This window comes from Microtus oregoni, unplaced genomic scaffold, assembly GCF_018167655.1.
Source record: "Microtus oregoni isolate MIOR12 unplaced genomic scaffold, Mior012 000015F_ref0000493, whole genome shotgun sequence".
NCBI lineage: Eukaryota > Metazoa > Chordata > Mammalia > Rodentia > Cricetidae > Microtus > Microtus oregoni.
Window position 1 is genome coordinate 14,601,283 of NW_024543074.1, and position 21,525 is coordinate 14,622,807.

The window sequence follows — 21,525 nt, forward strand, 5'->3', positions numbered from 1 at the left end:
GCAGACCAGATGCCTCTGGTCCTTCCCTGCCTCAGGACAAGATGGTGGCAGAGTGAAGATGTCAAGTTGCTGTGTAGATTTAATGCAGCTAAAGACCCTGCCACAGAGTTCAGTGGACTGGATAACCCATCAGAACGACTGAAGAAGTGACCGCAGCACCAAAAGGGTTTCGAGTGTGTGAAGGCAAAGGGAAATTTCTCTACCAGAGGGAAAATTTATTTTCCATTACAAACGCAATAAATATTCATTAAAGAAGGTTGAAAAAAGCAGAACACTTCTAAACATGGGATTTTATCACTAAGCACAACCTAATCACCATGTGACAGCCTTCCTCCCAGCCATGTGGCAACAGATCTGTTATGTGGAGAGAGTGCCCTGACAAAATACCACAGCACCTCGTATGAAGAGCCACCACGGGTTACTTCACTAACTCTCCAGATTCCAGGGCTTTCAGGCAGTTTTCAATTTTTCTTTTCCAAGAACAATACTCTGCACACTTTGCTGGCTTCCTTTGGTGGAACAACTGGAGAAGCGTGCTCTGAAGTGGCACCAGCAAAACAGCGATTCTGGATGTGTAAGCCCTCGGATGTACTGGGCTCTTACAGGGCTCTGTCTTGGGTGTCGGGCTCACATGGAGCCTGGAAAGTGAACACAAGAAATCCTTTCTGGTACTCTTGCCGGCAAACCCCTCCTGACTATCAAGTTTACTTTTATGCTGTGAACACAGTGAACCATGGAACTCAGTTGGAACACAAGAGAGAGAAAGGGGGAGGACCAGTACTCACAGATCACCGTTTCATTTCCTGTCTACCCACACAATGGGATCAGTGGTTGGGAGCTCATAAGACCACGCCTTCTCTGCCAGAATGGCTGGCACCACGAGCTGGGAGCCAAACAAACCCTTCTTCAAGCTGCTTCAGTGAGGTATTTTGTTATAATAAGATAAGTAATGAATGAGGTGAGCATTATGGGATGTGAGAGTGAAATGGTCTAAAGACACTCACACAGAAAGGGCCTCTGATTCAGACTAAAGGGTACTGGGAATGCCCTCTGGGGAAAACTATGCTGAACTCAGAGGGAAAGCAGTCTAGTTCAATAACAGGAAACAACACACTAAGTTTGGCTAAGGTCCTGACTGTGGAGGCCCATTGCAGGAACACACACACACACACACACGTACATACATACACACACACACACACACACACACACACACACACACACGTTTATTTGTTTGCTTGGTTTGGGTTTTGTTTTCCAAGACAGGGTTTCTTTGTGTAACAGCGCTGGCTGTCCTGGACCTAGCTCCGTAGACCAGGCTAGCCTCAAACTCACAGAGATCCACCTGCCTCTACCTCCCAAGTGCTGGGATTAAAGGCATGCGCCACCACCACCTGGCTGTTGTTATTTTTGAGACAATATTTCTCTGTGTAGCCCAGACTGTCCTGGAACTCAAATTGTAACCAAGCTGGCCTCAAAACTCAGAGATCTGCCTGCCTCTGCTTCTTGAGTGCCGGATTAAAGGCATGCACCACCATGCCCAGCCCACTGAAGGATTTTAAGTGGGATTTAAATGACACAATCAGCTATACAGTTTATAAAGAATAACTTGGTATTGGCACAACTAATAGACTGACAAGGGCTTTTGAAAAAAGAGAAAAGAAAAGAACTAGGTAGGGGTGTATGGGCCAATAGAGGTAACTTCTCTGGCCTTCATGGATCTTGAGGTCCAGCCCTAGCACCACCAAAATAAAAACAGAAACTGAACAAGCGAGCAATGCGGCTCTCGGAAGCCATCTCTCCAGCCCCTTATTTAAACTCATTAAGAACTTAATCCAGTGAAAGGAGAAGCCATGCAACAGCTGTGAGATCTGCTGTTTAGGACACAATGCACCAGCTGGCTATCAGGGGCTGTCAGCTGAGAGCACTGAGAACTCCTCCTTCCTGCAGGAGGGGCCCAGCTGACTGGAGGAGTGGCAGCAAGCACCCTGCTGTGAAGAGACGACCACACCAGGGACTAACTGAACTGGTTTGGCCATGGAAACACAAAGGTTCTGCCCAGGGAAATGTGAGAAGACACTAGTAACTGTAGCATGAATTCTAATTGTTCTTAATAATAAAAACCCAGAATTAGCTGTGGGGGGTGAAGGCTGAAGGATTAGAGAAAAGCAGAGCGGTCAGTCACTAGAGAGACCTTTACCTCTACCGATGCTCAGACTGAAGGGGAGATCTTGTCCTCAGACTGCAATGAGCTCCTGTCTCCTCTCTCCACCCAGTCATAATCCCAGTCCCAGTCCCCTAGTGCTGGGATTAAAGGTGTGAACCACTACCACCTAGCCTCCAGTAGTTTAGCACTTCACTCTGATCTTTAGGCAAGCTTTATTTGTGAAAACACAAACAAAATATCACCACAAATAACAGCAGGAAACTGGCATGTTTCCTAGGATATGTATTATGACTAGAAACACGTCGACAGCTGTATTCCATCAAAAGAATGCTGAAATGGCCCAAAGAAGTGATTAGCTTCTGGGAGATGGAAAGAGAACCAGTCAGTGATGGTTTAGAATGCAGCAGGCCTTAAACGCTACCCGGAAAGTGTTGCAGCAGCCATGCAGGCTACATGCATGTGCACACACTCTGGCCTTCGCCATCCACTTTGAGAGATTGTAACACCCAGAGGGGAGTTAGTCATCTGTTTATTCAGAGTAGAGCTGTTCATAACATGAAAAAAGATGAACCCAAGAAAAGTAATAAAGCGGTGAGTGTCGGACAGCAATATGGTCTACCACACAGCTTCCTAAGGAACACCAGGGGCATAAAAACGTGCAAAGGGATGAACTCAAACCATTACATTTTGGTAAAATTTGCAATTAAAGGTGGTGGTGCACACCTTTAATCCCAGCACTCGGGAGGCAGAGGCAGGCAGATCTCTACGAGTTCAAGGCCCGCCTGATCTACAGAGTGAGTTTCAGGACAGGTTCCAAAGCTACAGATGAAACCTGGTCTGAAAAACAAAAACAAAACAAACAAAAACCTTGCATGGTAAGAATCAAGAATGACGGATGCTGGGAGACGGTTTTCTGCGCAAGCGTGGGGACATGAATTCAATTTCCCAGAACCTCTATAAAGTCAGGGGTGGTAAAGTCACATGTCTGTACTGCTAGTGCTATGAAGGCAGACAGAAGCTCCAGAAGCCTGTGGGTTATCCAGTTTGTGTGCACAGAGGCTGACAACAGAGACCCTGTCTCACACAGGGAGAAAGTGAGAACACACATTCACGGTTGTCCCCTGGCCTTCACACACAAACACAAATACACACATTAAGAACTATGGATAAAGATTTTGTTGTACACTTCATTTTCTTTTTTTTTTTTTTTTTTGGTTTTTCGAGACAGGGTTTCTCTGTGGCTTTGGAGCCTGTCCTGGAACTAGCTCTGTAGACCAGGCTGGTCTCAAACTCACAGAGATCCGCCTGCCTCTGCCTCCCGAGTGCTGGGATTAAAGGCGTGCGCCACCACTGCCCGGCTGTACACTTCATTTTCCCAAGTTCCAGCGTGCCTTGGAATTCCAAAGTCATTCTGGGACTGCTATCTCGGACCTCCATCACCACAAGGCAGTCAGCTGGCACACTCATCCTCTAATAAGTGCATCTTATTCAAAACAGGCTTCTGGAAAGAAGAGGGGCTGTTGCAGGCTCACCGTGAGTGTGGCGAGTGACATGAAGCCGATCAGGTTGTTCCATACTTTATCGATGTCCTTTAGCAATTGCTGGAGTTTCTCACTGCACACAGCAGTGGCTTTTATCCCCAGCTCCACACGTCTGGTTACTCGGTACACTTCCACGACGCCTGATGGGGAGAGAGGAGAGAGTTAGGCATGGGAAAGACAGGCAGGACAAAACAGTACTGCGGTTTGCTGATGTGGATTAGGAGGAACACGGCTGCATGGAGACGGGTCTGCTCGCACAGATGTGCACTACTTACTTTTCTCGTGCAGTGATAAACATCCTGACCTAGACAACATCATGACCTAGGCAATTTAGAGACAAAGGTGTTGCCTGGGCTTCTGGATCTATACTCCACAACCGCAGAGTGAAGGTGTGGTGGCGGGAAGAGCTGAGAGCTCACATCTCAAACTGCAAGTTGGAGGCACATGTGCCCCTCTGGAGTTCAGAGAACAAGCTGTATCAACTGGCTCTTTCCTTCCCCCAAGTAGGTCTTGTCACTAAACTTAGGTCATCAGTCTCGGCAGCAAGGGCATTGATTTGGGGGTTTTAATTTTGTTTGCTTTTTGTAGTCCAAGATGGTTTGGGATCCATTATGTAACCTACTGGTCTTTAAGTAGTAGCAATCCTCCTGCCTTAGCATCCTTAGTGCTAGGATTATGGGCATGAGCCTGGCTAGAGACTATTCTTTTCCTATGGTTTCTTATGAGGTTGAATTATTTTTCTCTGAGTAGTCTTGGCTGTTCTAGAACCTGCTCTGTAGACCAGGTTGGCCTTAAACTCACAGAGATCCACCTGCCTCTGCCTCCTGAGTGTTGGGATTAAAGATGTGTGCCACTATGCCTGGCAGAGGCTTTTTTTGCTTTTTGTTTTGTTTTGTCTTATTTATGTGCATTGATATTTTGCCTGCATGAGGCTGTCAGGTACCCAGGAAATGGAGTTACAGACATCAGTGAGTTGCCATTTGGGTTCTGGGAATTGAACCTGAGTCCTCTGAAATGATAGCCAGTGCTCTTAACTACTGAGACATCTCTCCAGCCCTCAGAGGCTGAATTCTTAAGCAAGTAGGACAGGTACCAAGTTCCTCCTCATCCTAAGGGCAGCTAACTGGCACATGCTCCAGACTCGGTTAGTGAATACTGGAGAATTCCAGGCCTCATCACCTTGCACAACAGCATGGCTTTTCCTCCTCTTCTCCAAAGGAAGGGCAGGAACGGCTAAGAAGTAAGGGCTGCTCCAATCAAACGTCCATGATTATGTTAGGAAAGCTCCTAGAAGGAAAGCCACCACTTCCCGGTGGGAGAACTATGGCTGTGGAGTCAAGGTGCCCGGCCTCAAGCCCTTCACCAGCAGTTCATGAGTCAGCACACAGTGTGCTCTCTGTGCCAGGCCCCAGGTCAGGGACTGGAGGTGTGGGGATGAACAAAACAAACCCCAGTTCTTTTCCTCTTAGAGGTTCACCCTAGTGAAGGGAGGTAGTGTAAACAGAAAGAAATGTAAGATGCTCAAAGTGACAGGGCTAAGGAGAAGAGATGAGATTTTGAGAAAGAGGAAGCAGAAGCCTTACTGACAAGGGGACAGGTGGGGGAAGGTCTGAAAGATGTCAGGCTCCTGTGCTTGTGGCCCAGGCCAAAGGGCAGCCTGAGCTTGCGGAGGAGGAACACTGGATCAGACTGGGGCTCCAAGTTCGATGTTAACAGCTGAAGGCAGCCAGGAAGGTAAGGAATCTGCTTATGTCACGGACAGAAAGGAGAATGCATAGAGAATAAGGAGGATGCTCTTAAAACAGTGCCACTTAAACATCTTACCAGTTAAGACTCGTTGACAAAAATAAATGAATTACTGGTTTAAGATGTTAACTCTTATTCAGGTGTGTGTGCAAATCTGTGTAAATGTGTGTGCAGGGTCTGGTGGAAACCAGAAAAGTACATTGGGTCCCCTGGGGTTGAACTTACAGCAGTTGTGAGACAAGTAACATGGGTGTGGGGAACTGAACTCTGGTCCTCTGCAAAAGCAGTAGGCTCTCAGAACCACTGAGCTTATCTCTTCAACCACCACAGACTTGAAAACTTCACCACAGAGACCTTAAGTAGAATAGCTGCTGCCCGTGACCTCAGCGTTTTACTTAGGAAGGCAGCTGCTGGTGAGGCTGCAGATGGTGGCATGCAACCCTGAAATGCTCGGAGTGAGTGAACACTGATACTAATGCGGCATGTCACGGCTCACTGTGTGAAATACCAAAGACATACCGAGAAGATATTCCATGCCTTGGGCTGACTGGATAACTTCCGTGCAAACAGCACTGCTGCTAATGCCATTTAAGGTGTCATTTGCTTTCTTAATGACCTACAAGAAATGAAATCGCATTATCTGATACAGCCAAAAAAGGTCACTGCAAATCAATTTCTCATTAGTAGAAAACCCAACCAGTGTGAAAAGCTGTGCCCGGCCAGAGTGTGCAAGAGCCTATACAGAGACAAATCTAAGAATTTAACTTTGAAGAAACCAGTCTTCACATCTATGGAGGGAGAGATGGGAGGGGGAAGAGAAGAAGGTTCATATTGTTTTCATGCAGGCCAGAGGTGACGCTATCACTTTGCCATGTCTTAAACAAAGCGACAGGCCAGGACAGCTGGCCAATGAGCAGTGTCTACACTGCAAACTGGAAGTGCACGGTTTCCTTTTCTTTTTAAAATTTATTTACTTTTATGTTGTATACATTGGTGTTTTGCCTGCATGTATGTCTGTATAAGGGTGCTGGATCCTCTGGAACTGGAGTCACAGACAGTTGTGAGCTGCCATGTAGATGCTGGGAATTGAACCCGGGTCCTCTGGAAGAGCAGCCACTACTCTCAAATACTAAGCCAGCTCACTGAGAGCCCTGCCTGATTTCCATGCTGTGTGTGGAGAAGGAAGTAAGGCATCCCTTGTGTTTTCCTGCATTCATTCAGAAGAACCAAGGAGGAGAAAGAACAGTGCAAGAGAGAGCGCAGGTGCAGAGAAGTGACATACTCACATCCAAGGCGCTCCCCAGGCATCTCTGCCACTCATACGCGTATCTCTCGTTTTCCTGTGGGTTTTATAAAAGGAACTGAGATCAACAAGGCAGGCTTGAGGGTGCTCTGTTTATGACTTCACTCAATACAAGGCTTGGAAGATTCCTTTCTACTGAAAGCATGCTTGCAAAAGACAGTTATCATTCAAAATCCACTGAGACAAGAAATATGAACTTGAAGGACCTATTTTACTGCCACCTCTCTGTGTAAACACCGCCTCATTTGCTCCCGTCAGTAACAGTGTAAGCTTCTACCGGTCACCATGGAGGTCTCTAGTATATGAGCTTGTGCCATCCTACAGCTTTAGCTAGGCGTAGGGGCATACCCCTGAAATCCTAGAACTTGTGGGGGCAGAAGCAGGATCACTGAGTTTAAGGCTAGCCTGGTCAACATAGAGAGTTCTAGGCCAACCAGGGCTACATGAGAGTGTCCCAAAACAGCAATAAAATTGGGTGGTGGTGGTGCAGGCGTTTAATCCCAGCACTCGGGAGGCAGAGGCAGGCAGATCTCTGTGAGTTCAGGCCAGCCTGGTCTATAGAGTGAGTTCCAGGACAGACTCCAAACCTATACAAAATCAAAATCAAAACAACAACAACAACCCCCCCCCCCCCCCCGCAAAAGCCCCCAAACTAAAGACAACAATAAAAACTCCACAGAATAGAACCTCAGCTTTCCATTCTCCAGTTCATTACTCTGTGTGTGTGTGGTGTGTGTGGTGTGTGTGTGTGTGTGTGTGTGTGTGTATGTGTACACTCGTATGTATCACAAGGAACAGGAATGGAATTAAGATAGCATACACAGAAATAGAAAATCCAAAACATTTTTTCCTTTTCTTTATGTTGATGTTTTAAAATTCAGTAGGATGATAAAGTATAAGTTTTGGAAAAGATTTTCTCAAACGCTTCTGTCCTTACAAAGTCCCAGCAACAACTTCAACTTTAGCCAGGACTTCAGTGGCTGTCACGCAGGGAGCATGCTCATTCTGGTGTCCAGAGTCGCCTCCTCACCCCTCCCTTCTCCCTCCCCCGGGACAATGGAAAAGCACTCTTTCCTGGAGTGCTCTTCCAGGAGGCTGCCCAGCTTACCTCCACCTCGCCAGTCAGGTCTTTGTACTTGTCTCGGATGACGGGAAGCGCTGTCTTCTCACTCAGAGTGTTGGACCGGTCTCTGAAAGGCTGCTCCAGGGCCGGAGAAGGAGAGGACCGGCTTATTTCTTTATCTCCGAGGCTTAAGCTCCTCTTGTGTGATCCTGGGTCGGGGAGAACAGTAGATACAAAGGTTCTGTTGCTCAGCCTGGCTGGAGCAGGGGTCTGTTTGCTAACGTGACCATCATTACAGTTGGCCATGTCGGGAGGCATTCTGAAACACAGTCTCCTCACTCTGTCTGGGAGGTTCCCTTCCTCTGGTTCCTCCACTCTTCTCTGATCTATCACCACACTACATAATCCTAAGGTCTGAATCACTGGCATCTAGATGCAAAGGGACTTTCTAAATATGGGTGTCTAGGAGCCACGAGACCCGTCCTGTCACTGGCTGTGGGCTTGTGTCTAGGAGCCACGAGACCCGTCCTGTCACTGGCTGTGGGCTTGTGTCTAGGAGCCACGAGACCCGTCCTGTCACTGGCTGTGGGCTTGTGTCTAGGAGCCACGAGACCCGTCCTGTCACTGGCTGTGGGCTTGTGTCTAGGAGCCACAAGACCCGTCCTGTCACTGGCTGAATGCAGGCCTTGCACTGTCAGATATTACAACTTTGCAAGAAAAACCAGAAATCCAGATTGAGAAATCTAATTTTATTTTATTTTTAAATATTTATTTATCTATTTATTATGTATACAATATTCTGTCTGTATGTATCCCTGCAGGCCAGAAGAGGGCATCAGACCCCATTACAGATGGTTGTGAGCCACCATGTAGTTGCTGGGAATTGAACTCAGGACCTTTGGAAGAGCAGATAATGCTCTTAACAGCTGAGCCATCTCTCCAGCCCAAGAAATCTAATTTTAAAATGTTTGCTATTACTTCAGGTTTTATGGATCAATTGAAACAGATACCTTTTTTAAAGGCACTGATTTTTGTGACTTTTAATTACGAATGTGTGCTATATATTATTTGGACATGTTATATGAGTGCAGGTGCCCATAGAGGCCAAAGTTATCAGATTCCCTGGAACCAGAGCTATAGGTAGTTGTGAGCTGCCAGATGTGGGTGCTGGGAACCAAACTCAAGTCCCCTGCAGGATCACTGCTTGTTCTTTTAGTTTGTTTTCAGATAGGGTCTCACTACGTAACTGGCTGTCCTGGAATTCACTCTGTAGACCAGGCTGGCCTTGAACTCACAGAGATCCACCTGTCTTTGTCTCCCAAGTGCAGGCGTTTGCCACCACGCCTGGCTTACAGCACACTTCTAAGCAAACTAGAGTGAAGAAAAGCCACACGCTCTTTGTCTTTCTCCAATAAGCAGTTACGAGGGACAGTGACCTGAACTGAGCTCCAGGGAAACTGTAGTCCTACAAGCTGGAACATCTATCTCCTGTTAAACAAAGAATCATCATTTTACTTTTTCTTTGAAATTACTTTTTAGTTTTCATGTAGCGTAGGCTGGCCTGAAGCTTACTATATAACCTAGCTGACCTTAAACTCATGATCCTCCTGCCTCAGCCTCTTGAATGCGAGGGTTACAGACAGGTGTCACCATGCCTGGTTTTAAAATCACTGTGGCATTCTCAGGAAAGAATGGGACACGCCTATGAGAAGAAGGCTTACCTTGAACAGAAAGGTCAAAGGTTGCCAGCTCACTTTTGATCATTTCTTCACTGGACTTCATTTTGCTTTGTGAATTGGCTACTAAAAAGTCAAATTTGCTGATTTTGGGCTTTTCGCTTTGAAATTCTCCAAAGTCGTCTGCACACTCCCTGGGGGTTTCGTGAGAGGCGACACTGGAAGCCGGGCTTGGACGCGCCGTCTCGTGGCTCCGTGCCGCTGTGGGCAGGTCCTGCCTTGTGAAGTCCTGGTAGTCCTCGCTTTCACACTCTCTCTGCTCAACGTTCTGGGGCATCATGTCTTTAAAGCTGGCGAAGGCTGCGAAGGGAGTCTCTGGGAGAGCATCCTCGCTTGCCAAGGCTGTTCCTTTGGAGAGAGATGACATGGTGATGTTTTCAGAACTGCCAAAGGAGGTCTCTTTCTTTTGAAGATCTGAGGTGGCTGAGAAGGACCCATTTCCTGCTGAGGGGACAAATGGAGAGAGTTTTCTGCCCTGAGATGCATCACCCCTGTCTGGCCAGTCACAGCTCCTAAGTGTGCTCACTGCAGAATGGCTACTATAGCTTCCATAAGCATCTCAGTCTAAATCCTCTATATCTGAAAGGAAAGGAAGGTCCCACAATTAGAGCCAAGCTCCTAAGTTAGGCAAAATGCCTAGAACATTTCGTCAGTCCCATGCTATGCTGCAGGAACTGCAGTCAAAGCTTGTACTAAAATTAAAGGAGTTGGGCTGTGACATTTGATCTTTCAGAAACCATATTCGTTTTCAGCTAGCATTTATATTTGATTTTAAAGAAAACCTGGGCACGGTGGTACACAGCTTTAACATCAGTATTTGGGAGGCAGCTTTTTATGAGTTTGAGGTCAGCCAGTTTCAGGACAGTCAGGTCTACAAAGAGACCCTGTCTCAAACAAAACAAAACGAAACAACAAATACTTTCTGTTATATGTGAAAAATTACTACAAAGATAGGTTGCGCAGCCATGACTACAAAGATAGGTTGCGCAGTCATGTCCCTACTGATCATTTAACGAATTATTCCTTTTTAAGCTCGAAGGCATTCTTACATATTCCGTACCAAAACCACATCTCCTTTTCTCTAGACTGCGTGGACACTGTTCTTCTTAACCCCAGTTATAGGAGATGAGACGAACCAAAAATCTTGTTTCTCAAAACAAAAGCAAAAGCCTTCTCATCTAACTTTTAATAAATTACTAGAAATTTCTGTGTCAGGCAAAGACACATAGAGGATTTTAATCAAGCAGTCACTTACCTTGTTTTTATTTTGGTCAGTTTGGTTATCCTATTGCTGGGATAGAATGTGAGAAAAACAAAAATCAGCCCGAATTACATTAGTCCTTAAAAAATAGAATGGAGGGCCTGAATGTGGTGGCGCCTGCCTTTAATCCCAGGAGGCAGAGGCAGGCAGATCTCTGTGAGTCCCAGGCCAGGACACAAAAAGTCTGAGGTCCTTCTGGGCTGTTTCTGCTTCAGTAATGCACCTCCCTTCCCACACTCACTGAAAGTGGAAGAAGTGAAAGAGAGATGTGCTGGGCTAGAAGAGTCACTTCTTCTTCATCTATAGTTAAATAAGTTCGATGAGGTGGGGCCAGCACTTGGGAGGCAGAAGCAGGCTGATCTCCTTTGCCAGCCTAGTCTATGAATGAATGAATGAATGAACGCATGACGAGATAGCAGAAGACAGCAGAAAGAATGCAGCTTTTCAGTCTGGAAAGATCCAAGTTTGACTCTGCCACCTACTTACTTGGTTAGCATGGACACTACCCTTCTAGTTCAGTCTGGCCTTGAACTCCTGGCAGCCCTCCCACCTCAGCCCCCAAGTGTCCTTTTCTGAACTCTGGTACGCTCATCTATGAAGTGGAGGTGTGAGGACAATCAGCTGTGATAATGTCGGTGGAAGACTGTTCAGAGCCTGGAGGGCAATACGTGTAACAGCTTGAATCCTTTCAGAGTAAACCTGCAAAGGTCACTTGCCATCTTAGTGATTTATTGGGAAAAGCTGTTCTGCTCATTGTCTTCCTACGTCATGCAGGGGACTGAACCAGGGCCTTGGCACACTAGGCAAGTGCCTGGCCACTGACCCACATCTCCAGCTCTGTTTTTAACTCTGTTGAGACAGGCTCTTACTAACTTGCCTAGACTAGCCTTGAATTCAAAATCCTCCTGCCTCAGTCTATTGAGTAGCTGGAATTGCAGGCCTGGTTTTCCAGCTAGTTTTCAAGGAGCAAACTCGAGAGGGCTGCCTATGGATGGCATGGAGACGCTCCTTTCAGGAGGGCACTGTGGCAGGCTGGAGGCCTCTTATTTCACTTAGCTGCATCTGAGAGAGAAGGCCAACCGCCTCTGATAACCACACACACACAACCTCTCTGATAACTACACACAATCACTCCTGATAACCATACACACAAGTCCCTGATACTCACACACAACCTCCATGATAACTACACACAACCCCCTGATAACTACACACAAAACCCCCCTGATAACCACAACCACCCTGATAACCACACACAACCCCCTGATAACTACACAACCCCCCCCCCGATAATCACACACAACCTCCATGATAAACACACAAACAACCCCCCAATAACCATACACATTCTTTCCTGGATAACCACACACACACAGCCTCCCTAACAATACACACACAACCCCCTGATAACCACACACACAACCCCCAATAACCACACACACAACTCACAAAGAACCCAGAGTTCTGTGACCGGATTTTCATAATGAAGCCAATGGGTGAAACAACACTGGTCCTTGCCCCTCCTTTCACAACAACAGCACATAGTTTAGAATAGGTTCGAGGTTCTGGACACTCCCACAGCTATCCCATCACCACTCCACTCAACTCCCTATGCTCCAATAAGAGCGTTCAATGAATGAGAAAAATGCTAGTCAAACTGGCAAAGCAAATCTCCTTGGCTAAAAGATGGAACACCTTCAAATTCTGCAGCGCAAACCGTACCCTCACATGTGGCTTGCTTAATAAGAAGAAAAACAGTTTAGGTGACAAATTTATAGTTTAGAAAGAGTGAAGCAAGCTGTTAGACGAAGCACTTTCTTAGTCTCTCACTGCAGTGTTCAGGACACAGATGTGGTTGAACACCAGACTAGTCTGTTAGGCGAACACTGAGCAGAATGCTTCACCACACAGGTACGTTTATTATTAGACCTTTCTGGAAGGCTCTTTGGGGAAACCATATCAGAAACTGCTTCTAGCGTCTTATCTATTAAAAAGTAGCGATTTGGTGTTTTTTTTTGGGGGGGGGGGGCAGGCCAAAGATAAATTTATGGAATGACAGCTCTAGTTCAAACACTGCAACCAAGTTGCTATGGTAATAAAAAGACCTTTTTGTGCAATTATGCAACAAGAAGACAAGCCTTTTTTTTTTAAAAAAAATCAAGAATGACTCGCATTGTAAGCGAGGTAAAAGGCATTGTGAGCAGAAAGGATTACCTTAGCAGAAGAGCTCTTAAGACTTTATACCTACGAAGGTCTTCAAAGCAATCATGGAACATTTCACCTTCTGGAGCTACTTACTGGGGGGACCAAATGACTAAATGAAGAACCAAAGGAAAGACATAAAAGGAAATGTTTGAGATATATATTTTAACCAGAGAGTAAACATGTTATGAGTCACTAAATGCAAACTTTGAAACTGAATGTAGGTGAAAAATCAAATTACTAAAGAGTAATTAATTCGAACCCATAAGCACTAAACTGGCATTACATAAAAGCCAAAACCCAAACGGTTACATAATGTCTGTCCTTGAGCCTCAGCAGCTATACACAGTATAAATACCAAGTGTGCTTTTTTTTGGTATAGTGAACACTGGTAAACCATTTTCTGAGAAAAATCTGACATATAAGTAGATTGGAGGTAAAGAACAAACAAAGAAACTCCCCATTTTTCCATGTTAACAACTCTCTATTTGCTTAGCAACCCAGTTCTTTGTATTATTGTATAAAGATCTTAAAAACAATAAAGAACAAGGCCTCCAGCTTGAAAGACAGGAGCCCTGTCTGGAAAAAATGATACGAGATGTTATAAGCACCAAAGTGGCTAGAGATGGCCTTGCAATTTAGTAGCTGAATTCTGAAAATTACAAGAGAAAAGAAAAAAGAAAATGGGGAATGACTGTACTAAAAGAAGAGTCATTACTGTATCTCCAATCCTTCCAGCTCCTGGGCGGTGCTAGAGAGAGCTGCAACTGGGCACAGGTAGTAAGCCAAATTGTGTGTTTTCACACACAGACTGTTTGCAACGGGAACTCACTATGACAAAGGACAAGAGAATAAACAGTACGACCCGCTTCCCATTGTGGATCAAATCAAGACATGGCTTTCTCTCCTACAGGCAGCTAACCCTACCAGGCTCTTCCATAACCTCTATTCAGATCCACTCTGAATGCATGCTGTACATGAAAACAAGGTATCCCCAGGCATGGAAGCCACTACCACAGGACACAGAAGGTGAAACCCATACCTGTGGATGTTTTCTAAAGCTGTGGGCATATGCCCAAGAGATTAAGAGTTACTGGCTTTTAAGAAGGAGCTTAGAGGAAGAAAAAACAAAAGGGAATTACAAGCACAATTCCACTATTCTTGAGTGTTCTGCAATAGCAGTAGCAACGTCTGCTGGCCCAAAGAGGGAACAACTGCTAATGTCTAATGCAGAGTTAACCCAGCCTTCATTCACCAACACAAACCACGAAGTATTAGTATATCTCCACGTCTCCTCCTTTTGGGCCCAATTCTCCTTTGGAGAATATTCTCTACTAACTGTAAAGCCTGGTCTGATTATGTCCTGTTAAGTCTCAAGCATCCTGATAGGCATTGTTGTAGAGAATAGGGAAAGTGACCCCACTGAGCAACAGGCTACAAAATACTGCTGTTTGATTGCCTTCCTGTGCCTTCTAATCTGTGCAGACACTTCCCATTCTGCATGTTTGCACCAACTCCTGTGACGCTAAGGTTTAAATTGTGTCTATACTGTAAGCATCTCAGGTTTCTATGTCAATGCTTTATGGTCAATAAAGAAAAGCGGCAAGCACAAGAATACTAGACCCAGAGGAGGCTAGAAGGCAAGAGACAGTAAGATTGTCCAAGGTGAGTCAGGGAAACCCAGGCTGGAGACGGGGCTCAGAGTTGAAGAGCATGTACCCAATCTACCAACAGCCGCATCAGGCACCTCACAGCCACCTGGAACTCCAGCTCTAGGAGGCCCAATATTTCTGGCTGGGCAGCACCTGCACTTAAATGTACACTCCCACACATAATATAATTAAAAATAGTAAAAATAATAGAAATCCCATCAAAATGATACCAAATGAGCACAAAAGATGGTAATTAAATGAAGGCCTTCTGGCTATCAAAAGGGAGAGAGCAGACTTAGGGGGCAGAGCCTCCAGGATATATGTCCTCTTATGTTCTCAGAATCACTTAGCTGGCATTTCCCAAACACCTTATCAAAAGTCCTCAGATGATAGCCACTCAAGAAAGACAATAAAGTGATTCTGGCTGAGAGTGCAGCTTGGGGGTAGGGCACTTGTTTAGCATGCAATAAATAAATAAATATACATAAATAAAAATAGCTGGGCATGATGACGTGTACCTGGAACAATACGTACTCTGAAATCTGAGGCAGGGGGATAACTTGAACTCAGGAGTTTAAGAGTAGCCTAGATAGCATAGTGAGCCCTTGAGGCAAATAAAACAAAAGAAGTATAAATAAAAACCATCACCAGGTGGTGGTGGTGCACACCTTAATCCCAGCACACAGGAGGCAGAGGCAGGAGTATCTCTGTGAGTTCAAGGCCATCCTGTTCCAGGACAGCCAGGGCCACATAGAGGAACCCTGTTTCAAACAGCAACAGATAATAGCAATCAATTCCTTTAACTATTTTAGAAGCTAGCACATCTTGTACGACATGGCCAGTGTTCTCTGTTCTCACCTTACCCTCTGGTAATCAGCACAGATTCTAACAGGAACAACACAGTGCCGGCAGAACACCAGAATATCTGTGGGAAGTCTCATGCACTGACAGAGACAAGCATTAGCCAACCGTATCTTACCTGGCATCAGGACAAACACCACAGAGTTATTTGTTTGAACCTACAGCATAGAATGCAAATCTTTATCACAAAAAAGGGATGCTGTGTTGTACTATTAAAACTACCTCGCCAGGCGGTGGTGGTGCAGGCCTTTAATCCCAGCACTCGGGAGGCAGAGGCAGACAAATCTCTGTGAGTTCCAGGCCAGCCTGGTCTACAAAGCTAGCTCCAGGACAGCTAGGGCTGTTGCACAAAGAAACTGTCTCAAAAAATCAATAACAACAACAACAAAAAAGTACCTCCCTAAAAATCATATGCTATCTAGACACAATGAGCTGTTCTGTGAATGGCAGTTAGACACAGGGGTGGTCACTTCTGCTCACAAGGGAGTTAAAGCAAACCTAGTAGACTGTCCTGGTTTTAGAGAATCTACTGATAGAGGAAGCCACAGCCCCATGAGGTCGTTCTCGCAGTGGAGAGTGCAGCTGCTGGAATCACTAGCTGGAGGCTTTTCTCCCAAGGTTGTTAGCAGTCCACATAGTTAAAATGCAGAGCGCCTGTACAAGGTTCTAACAGCGACTTCTCAACTTTCAGCACATTATACATCTTGAGTGGAAGGCCTGGCTTCTCCGGGTGAATTTCAACCCCAACACCCAGCTTTTTTCTTTCTTGGATGGCACATGAAAGTGATTTCTGGAATTCTACTCAAAATTCCCATTTTCAGGAGTTCAATATCCTTTTTTTCCCACAACTTCTAAAAATGAACAAAAACTTAAAATCTTCAAATCATGAATAAAAACTAAAAACATTGAAATGATTCTTTCCCCGAAATCTTTATGTAGCTTGGGTTTGGGACTTGAAAAGACTATCGCCAGAGTTCCTCACTCTTACCCTATCCTAAAATAGAGCAAATAGTTTCCATGGCTGGCTACTCATTGCTAACTTTCACTGGTCTTTGTGATTTTTATTAATTTATTGATTGATTTATTGCAATGCTGGGATCAAGTTTAGTGCCTGGCAAATACTCTACCACTGAGTCAGCCCAGAAACTGTTTTCTTTTTTTTTTTTTAAATATTTATTTATTTATTTATTTATTTATTATGTATACAATATTCTGTCTGCGTGTATTCCTACAGGCCAGAAGAGGGCACCAGACCTCATTACAGATGGTTGTGAGCCACCATGTGGTTGCTGGGAATTGAACTCAGGACCTTTGGAAGAGCAGGCAATGTTCTTAACCGCTGAGCCATCTCTCCAGCCCCTAGAAACTGTTTTCTTAAAAATGAAAATAGTTTAAAGCTTAGCTCTTTTGTTTTGAGGGTTGTCTTAGCTTTTAAGGTTTATTACTGCTGTGTGTAGAGTGTCTATGTGTGAGCACACATGCGCCATGTGCGGGTGTCCAGGTCAGAGTGTCCAGGCCATTTCCACGTTTATATATATGTGTATATACTTTACTTTGTCTAGTGAGACACAGTAGTATTCTCAGCCTGGCCTTGAAGTTATAATTCTGTCTCAGCCTCACAAGTGCGAAGATCACTGGTGTGTGTCTCACATCTGGCTGAGCTTTATTTTCGCATCGTTGAGGAGTGTGCTTACTATATGTCTACATACATTGCTTTATTCGTGCTGAGGATTAAATAAGTACTTTGCAGATGCTGGCAAGCATGCTACCAACTGAGCTCAGGAGCCTAACCCTACACATGAGCTCAATGCCACATTAGTGACTTCTGTCAACGGGCATACAAGGGGCAAAGGCAACCACACCTCTGCCTTCTTAGGAGGAAAAAAGAAAACCCAGTCTCAAGGGACATGACTTCAATTTTATACCGTCCAGGTTATTTCTTTGTTCTAATTCTCAAAAACACAAATTACACACATCCCCACACTTTCAAAATATGCCAAAGAATCGTTTATTAACACAGGACTTACAGGTCGCAAAAGAGAATGGTACAGAAGAGCTGGGAAGGAGCCATCAGAGTAAGCATGCAGGCCAGTGTTCGCAGAGAAAGAGAATAATAAAGCAAGTTCCAAAGGGCACATCCACACACAAGTGTCTGTGTTGAAAAAAGACATCAGAAAAGCAGCCAAAAAAATAATAAGGCGCTGATTAAAATACAAAGATTTTCCATGTCAAAAAGAGCTACTTCACAGGTAGGTAGCCACAGAGGTCTTGCTGACCCTTTGAGAAAGTCGCAAATCAAAGTAAGCTCTTGCTGCCATAGAAACAAAGGATTTTAAAGACTGAACATCAAGACGCTGCTGTGCCAGAGAGAGTATATTTAGGGGGTGGGAGAGCAGCCTCATTGAAATTATATGCAGCAAGAGCTAAAGGGTAAATGCAATGATGTGCAGAGAGCAACCAGGCAATGTTATTAGTATATCTACCATCCATACAAAGAATTAACAGCGTGGGTGAGAGACAGTATCCCCTTCAGAGTTAAGTTAGGGTTTCCAAACAAGACCATGTCCACAGACAGTAATCATCCAATCATTTTTGCTCCATCAGCCCACTTCTTTCTCTAGAATGTCCTTTCAACCCTCAGACTAAGAGAGCAAGTTCATCACTCCATGGCGAGCGGAAGGGTAGAATAAAGTCCCAGTGCACTGAAGCAATGCCTACCGCTTTCCTTCTCTAATATATTTATTTATGCAGCAGTCTTGCTCAATGGACACACAGGCATGACTCCCTGGTCAGCCGTCAACCCTCTTAACAACCGCTCTGAAGGGTTACTACTCTGTTCCCACCAGAGGTTTACAGATCAACAGAAGGAGACAATCTGCTTTTCAGGTCTCCTCCCTCTGAAGAGAGTGGGCTTGAACATGGCAGGTTCCATTCTGAGAGTGTTCCAAACATACAGAGAGAGCACGGGCACAGATTATTCAACAGGTCCATTGGAATGAGCTCAGTCAAAAGCCAACCTCTCCTTCCCGAATAAAAGGCGGGAAAAAGACATCCCAAACCTGGATTAACTCATTTCACAGATTTGTGGTTTGGCACTGTGAAAGAATATAGATTCATTTTCAGAAAAATAGCCTCTAATTAATAACTTCAAAGTCCAAAAGGGTAGTATACATGTTGTGAAATTGTTTTTTAAATAAAAATCAAATGCTGTTGTTTAAAAAAGAATGCCCCTTGCAATCAAGTGTTGTGGCTCACACAGCTCATACAAAAAAGAAGAATAAAATCATCCATCAAACAAACAGCAGCAAAGGAAAAAAGGAAAAAACAGGAAAAAAAAATGAGGAAATAACAGCAAAGGGCAGAAGGAGCTCAGATAGCCAGCTGCACCTAGGAAACCCCTTGGCTGGCAGCAGGCGAAACACGCTGATCTTTGCTAACTTTGCTTTCCATTCAAAACCCAGCATAAGAAACCCATTTCAGTAGCAAAGGACAGACACCATTTGCCAGTTTGAAATCTGTGGACTCTACAGCACTTCACAATGTCTGCTGAGCCTGTAAACTTGGAAGTGTCTTACCTGTCCCTCCCAGGTAAAGAAACAAACCCTGCATGTGCATACTACCTTTTCTAGAATAATACAGTAATGCTGAGATAGTTCTCATTATTAAAGGCCACAAAATAGGTTTATCTTTCTATATACATATTAAAAAACAAAATGAAATAAAAACTAGGACACTTGGGAATCTAGTTCTTGTGACAGGAAGCTGGACCAGAGAACAAACTGCTACATGTGAATCCACACAGGGTTTAAAGAGGGCTCCCTTGTGAAAGGCTTTCACACATCTTATCAGAAGTTAGCAGTTACCCTACCCTAGCATCTACAGGGTTATTACAACTTAATACTCGCAGTCACGCTGCCAAACAGTAACACTGAAAACAGGCCTGCTCCCCGCCAGGTCCTGACACACCGAGCATCCCTAAGTGACCTCTTTACCTCTTCTCAAGGAAGCTGACAAACTGCATTCCAAGTGGGAAGAGGTTTTTACTTTCTTGGCCTAGAAAGAGTCAGTTTCTGTAAACCAAACAAATACTGTCTTAGCAACTCTAAATGTACTCAAGAGAAAAGACAAAAGGAGAGCGGGAGCACTGATCCCACTCACAGGGATGAAGAAACACTGTGGACACTGCAAAAGTTTATATAAAATTCCTGGCTATGTGGGATTCATTGAGCAGTGGGTTTGTATGGGCCTCTGACACCAAGTGAGTATTAGGTTTCAAAAATAAAAATATTTCAGCTCTCCAATCTAAGTTCTGGAGCAGTCAGACTACCCACAGATTGTTTCCATAACATCATGTTGAACACTGCTTCACGCAGACAGACAACAGGAGGCTAACTAATTACTAGATATCCGCCAAGGTAATGAGCCAGCGCCTCAGTCTGTCAGTCAGACAGAACCCACAGAATCATCTTTGAAATCTACATCACCATCACCAGAGCAATCTCACCAATTCCTCACCTGCGGCAGGAGGATGTTGGCCACTAACTGTTGGCAAATCCAAAGAGCTATCAGACATGACATGCTTAAGATCTCCTCCCACATCAGCCAGTTTCATGTCAAACTGAACAGAAAGCGCATCTTCCGAGTCCTCCTTGCCAACGCTGCTGCCACCGATGGAGGGGAGATCTAATGATTTCACCGAAGCAGAGTCTTCCTTGGTGTGTCTGAAAGCCACTGCTTTCTCTCCCAGGGATTTGTCTGAGCTTGTGGATGAAAACTTACTGGAGTGGAAGTCAGCAAAGTCATCGTCACTCTTGGCAGAAGGAGTGTTCTCTTTGAACTCCTCGATGGCCAGTCCAGCTCCCTCTAGGGAAAGCTGTTTGAAGACATCGTACTTGGAAGATGCAGCAGGTGGATTCTGTGCACTCTCCACTGTGCTGCTGGCCAAGGGGCTGGGACTCACTTCCTCTCTGAGGACGTCGTATTTGTCGTCTGCTTTTGCCTCAGATGAAATAGAGCTGTTACCGAAAGCCATGAAATCTGCAAAGTCGTCCTGCTCCCCAACAGATGCAGGATTAGAGTATTCCCCGAAGAGGTTGAACTCTCCAAAATCATCTACCAAACTAGAAGTTTTAGTGGATGCCAGTGCTGCTGGGTCTGCCACAGAGCCGGCCGGAGGAGGTCTGGTGGAAACTGACTTTGATGTGCTAAACGCAGCTGAAAAGGGCACCAGTTTCTCGCCACTGCAATTGACTGAGGAGAACATATCTAGGTCTGCTAAGTTCAGAGGGGTTTTCGCTGGTGTCTGTTTCTGTTGTGCAGCTCCGGAGGGAAAGGCTGCTGGAAAAGTGTCCTTTGTCGGTGGCTCTAGGGGTGACACACTATCGGCGGTCTTGAAGTCGGTGAAGCCGTCATCGGTTCCTGTGGATCTGAACTCGGCAAAGTTCTCTCCTGAAAGAAAGAGCATGCAGTGAAGGAAAGCCGCAGAGTTAAGCCCACACAGAACAATGCGTACTGAACTGGTAAGGTTTTACAGGTTTCTCCCCTGGCTTGACAGTAACCACAGTCCACACTCTCATCAGACAACTTGTTTCTTCATTACAGCCAGTGTGATATGGAACCAGGCAAGCACTGCCCTCAAAACTCCTCCTCTGTCCAGACTGAAAGAGAAGCTGGAGGCTCCAGAGAGGCACACTGAGCAGCCCTTTAAAGATGAAATATGCCATATGGTTTTAAACAGAATCAAAAGCATCAACGAGGTTATGATGAAATTCCACTTCATAAAAAAAAAAGGAAAAAAAAAGCAGCAACATTGAGAAGAAGTCTTCTGCCTCTGATGTTCAGAATGCACAACTGAACAACAAGACTTCCAAAAGATTTAGAGCTGGATATTGTGGCACACACCTTCCCAGAACTTGGGAAACTGAGGCAGAAGGATCACAAGTTGAGGCCAACTTGGGCTACTTAACAAGACCAGGTTTCAAACATACCAACCA

The 21,525-nt window shown here is 45.1% G+C and overlaps 1 protein-coding gene across 11 annotated transcripts in view; it reads right to left on the bottom strand.

The window, feature by feature from the left end:
• Synrg (synergin gamma) overlaps positions 1-21,525 on the bottom strand; it is a 72,790-nt gene that overhangs the window by 7,704 nt on the left and 43,561 nt on the right. For 6 of the 11 annotated variants that reach the window (XM_041664284.1, XM_041664282.1, XM_041664279.1 and 3 more), the window contains 6 exons: positions 20,048-20,980; positions 9,542-10,000; positions 7,866-8,029; positions 6,741-6,794; positions 5,974-6,070; positions 3,700-3,848 (listed from right to left, as the gene is read on the bottom strand). In XM_041664284.1, coding sequence (XP_041520218.1) covers positions 3,700-3,848; positions 5,974-6,070; positions 6,741-6,794; positions 7,866-8,029; positions 9,542-10,000; positions 20,048-20,980 — 1,856 coding nt within the window. The remainder of the gene's footprint in view (positions 1-3,699; positions 3,849-5,973; positions 6,071-6,740; positions 6,795-7,865; positions 8,030-9,541; positions 10,001-20,047; positions 20,981-21,525) is intronic. The other 5 variants (XM_041664280.1, XM_041664287.1, XM_041664286.1 and 2 more) reach the window with 2 other exon arrangements.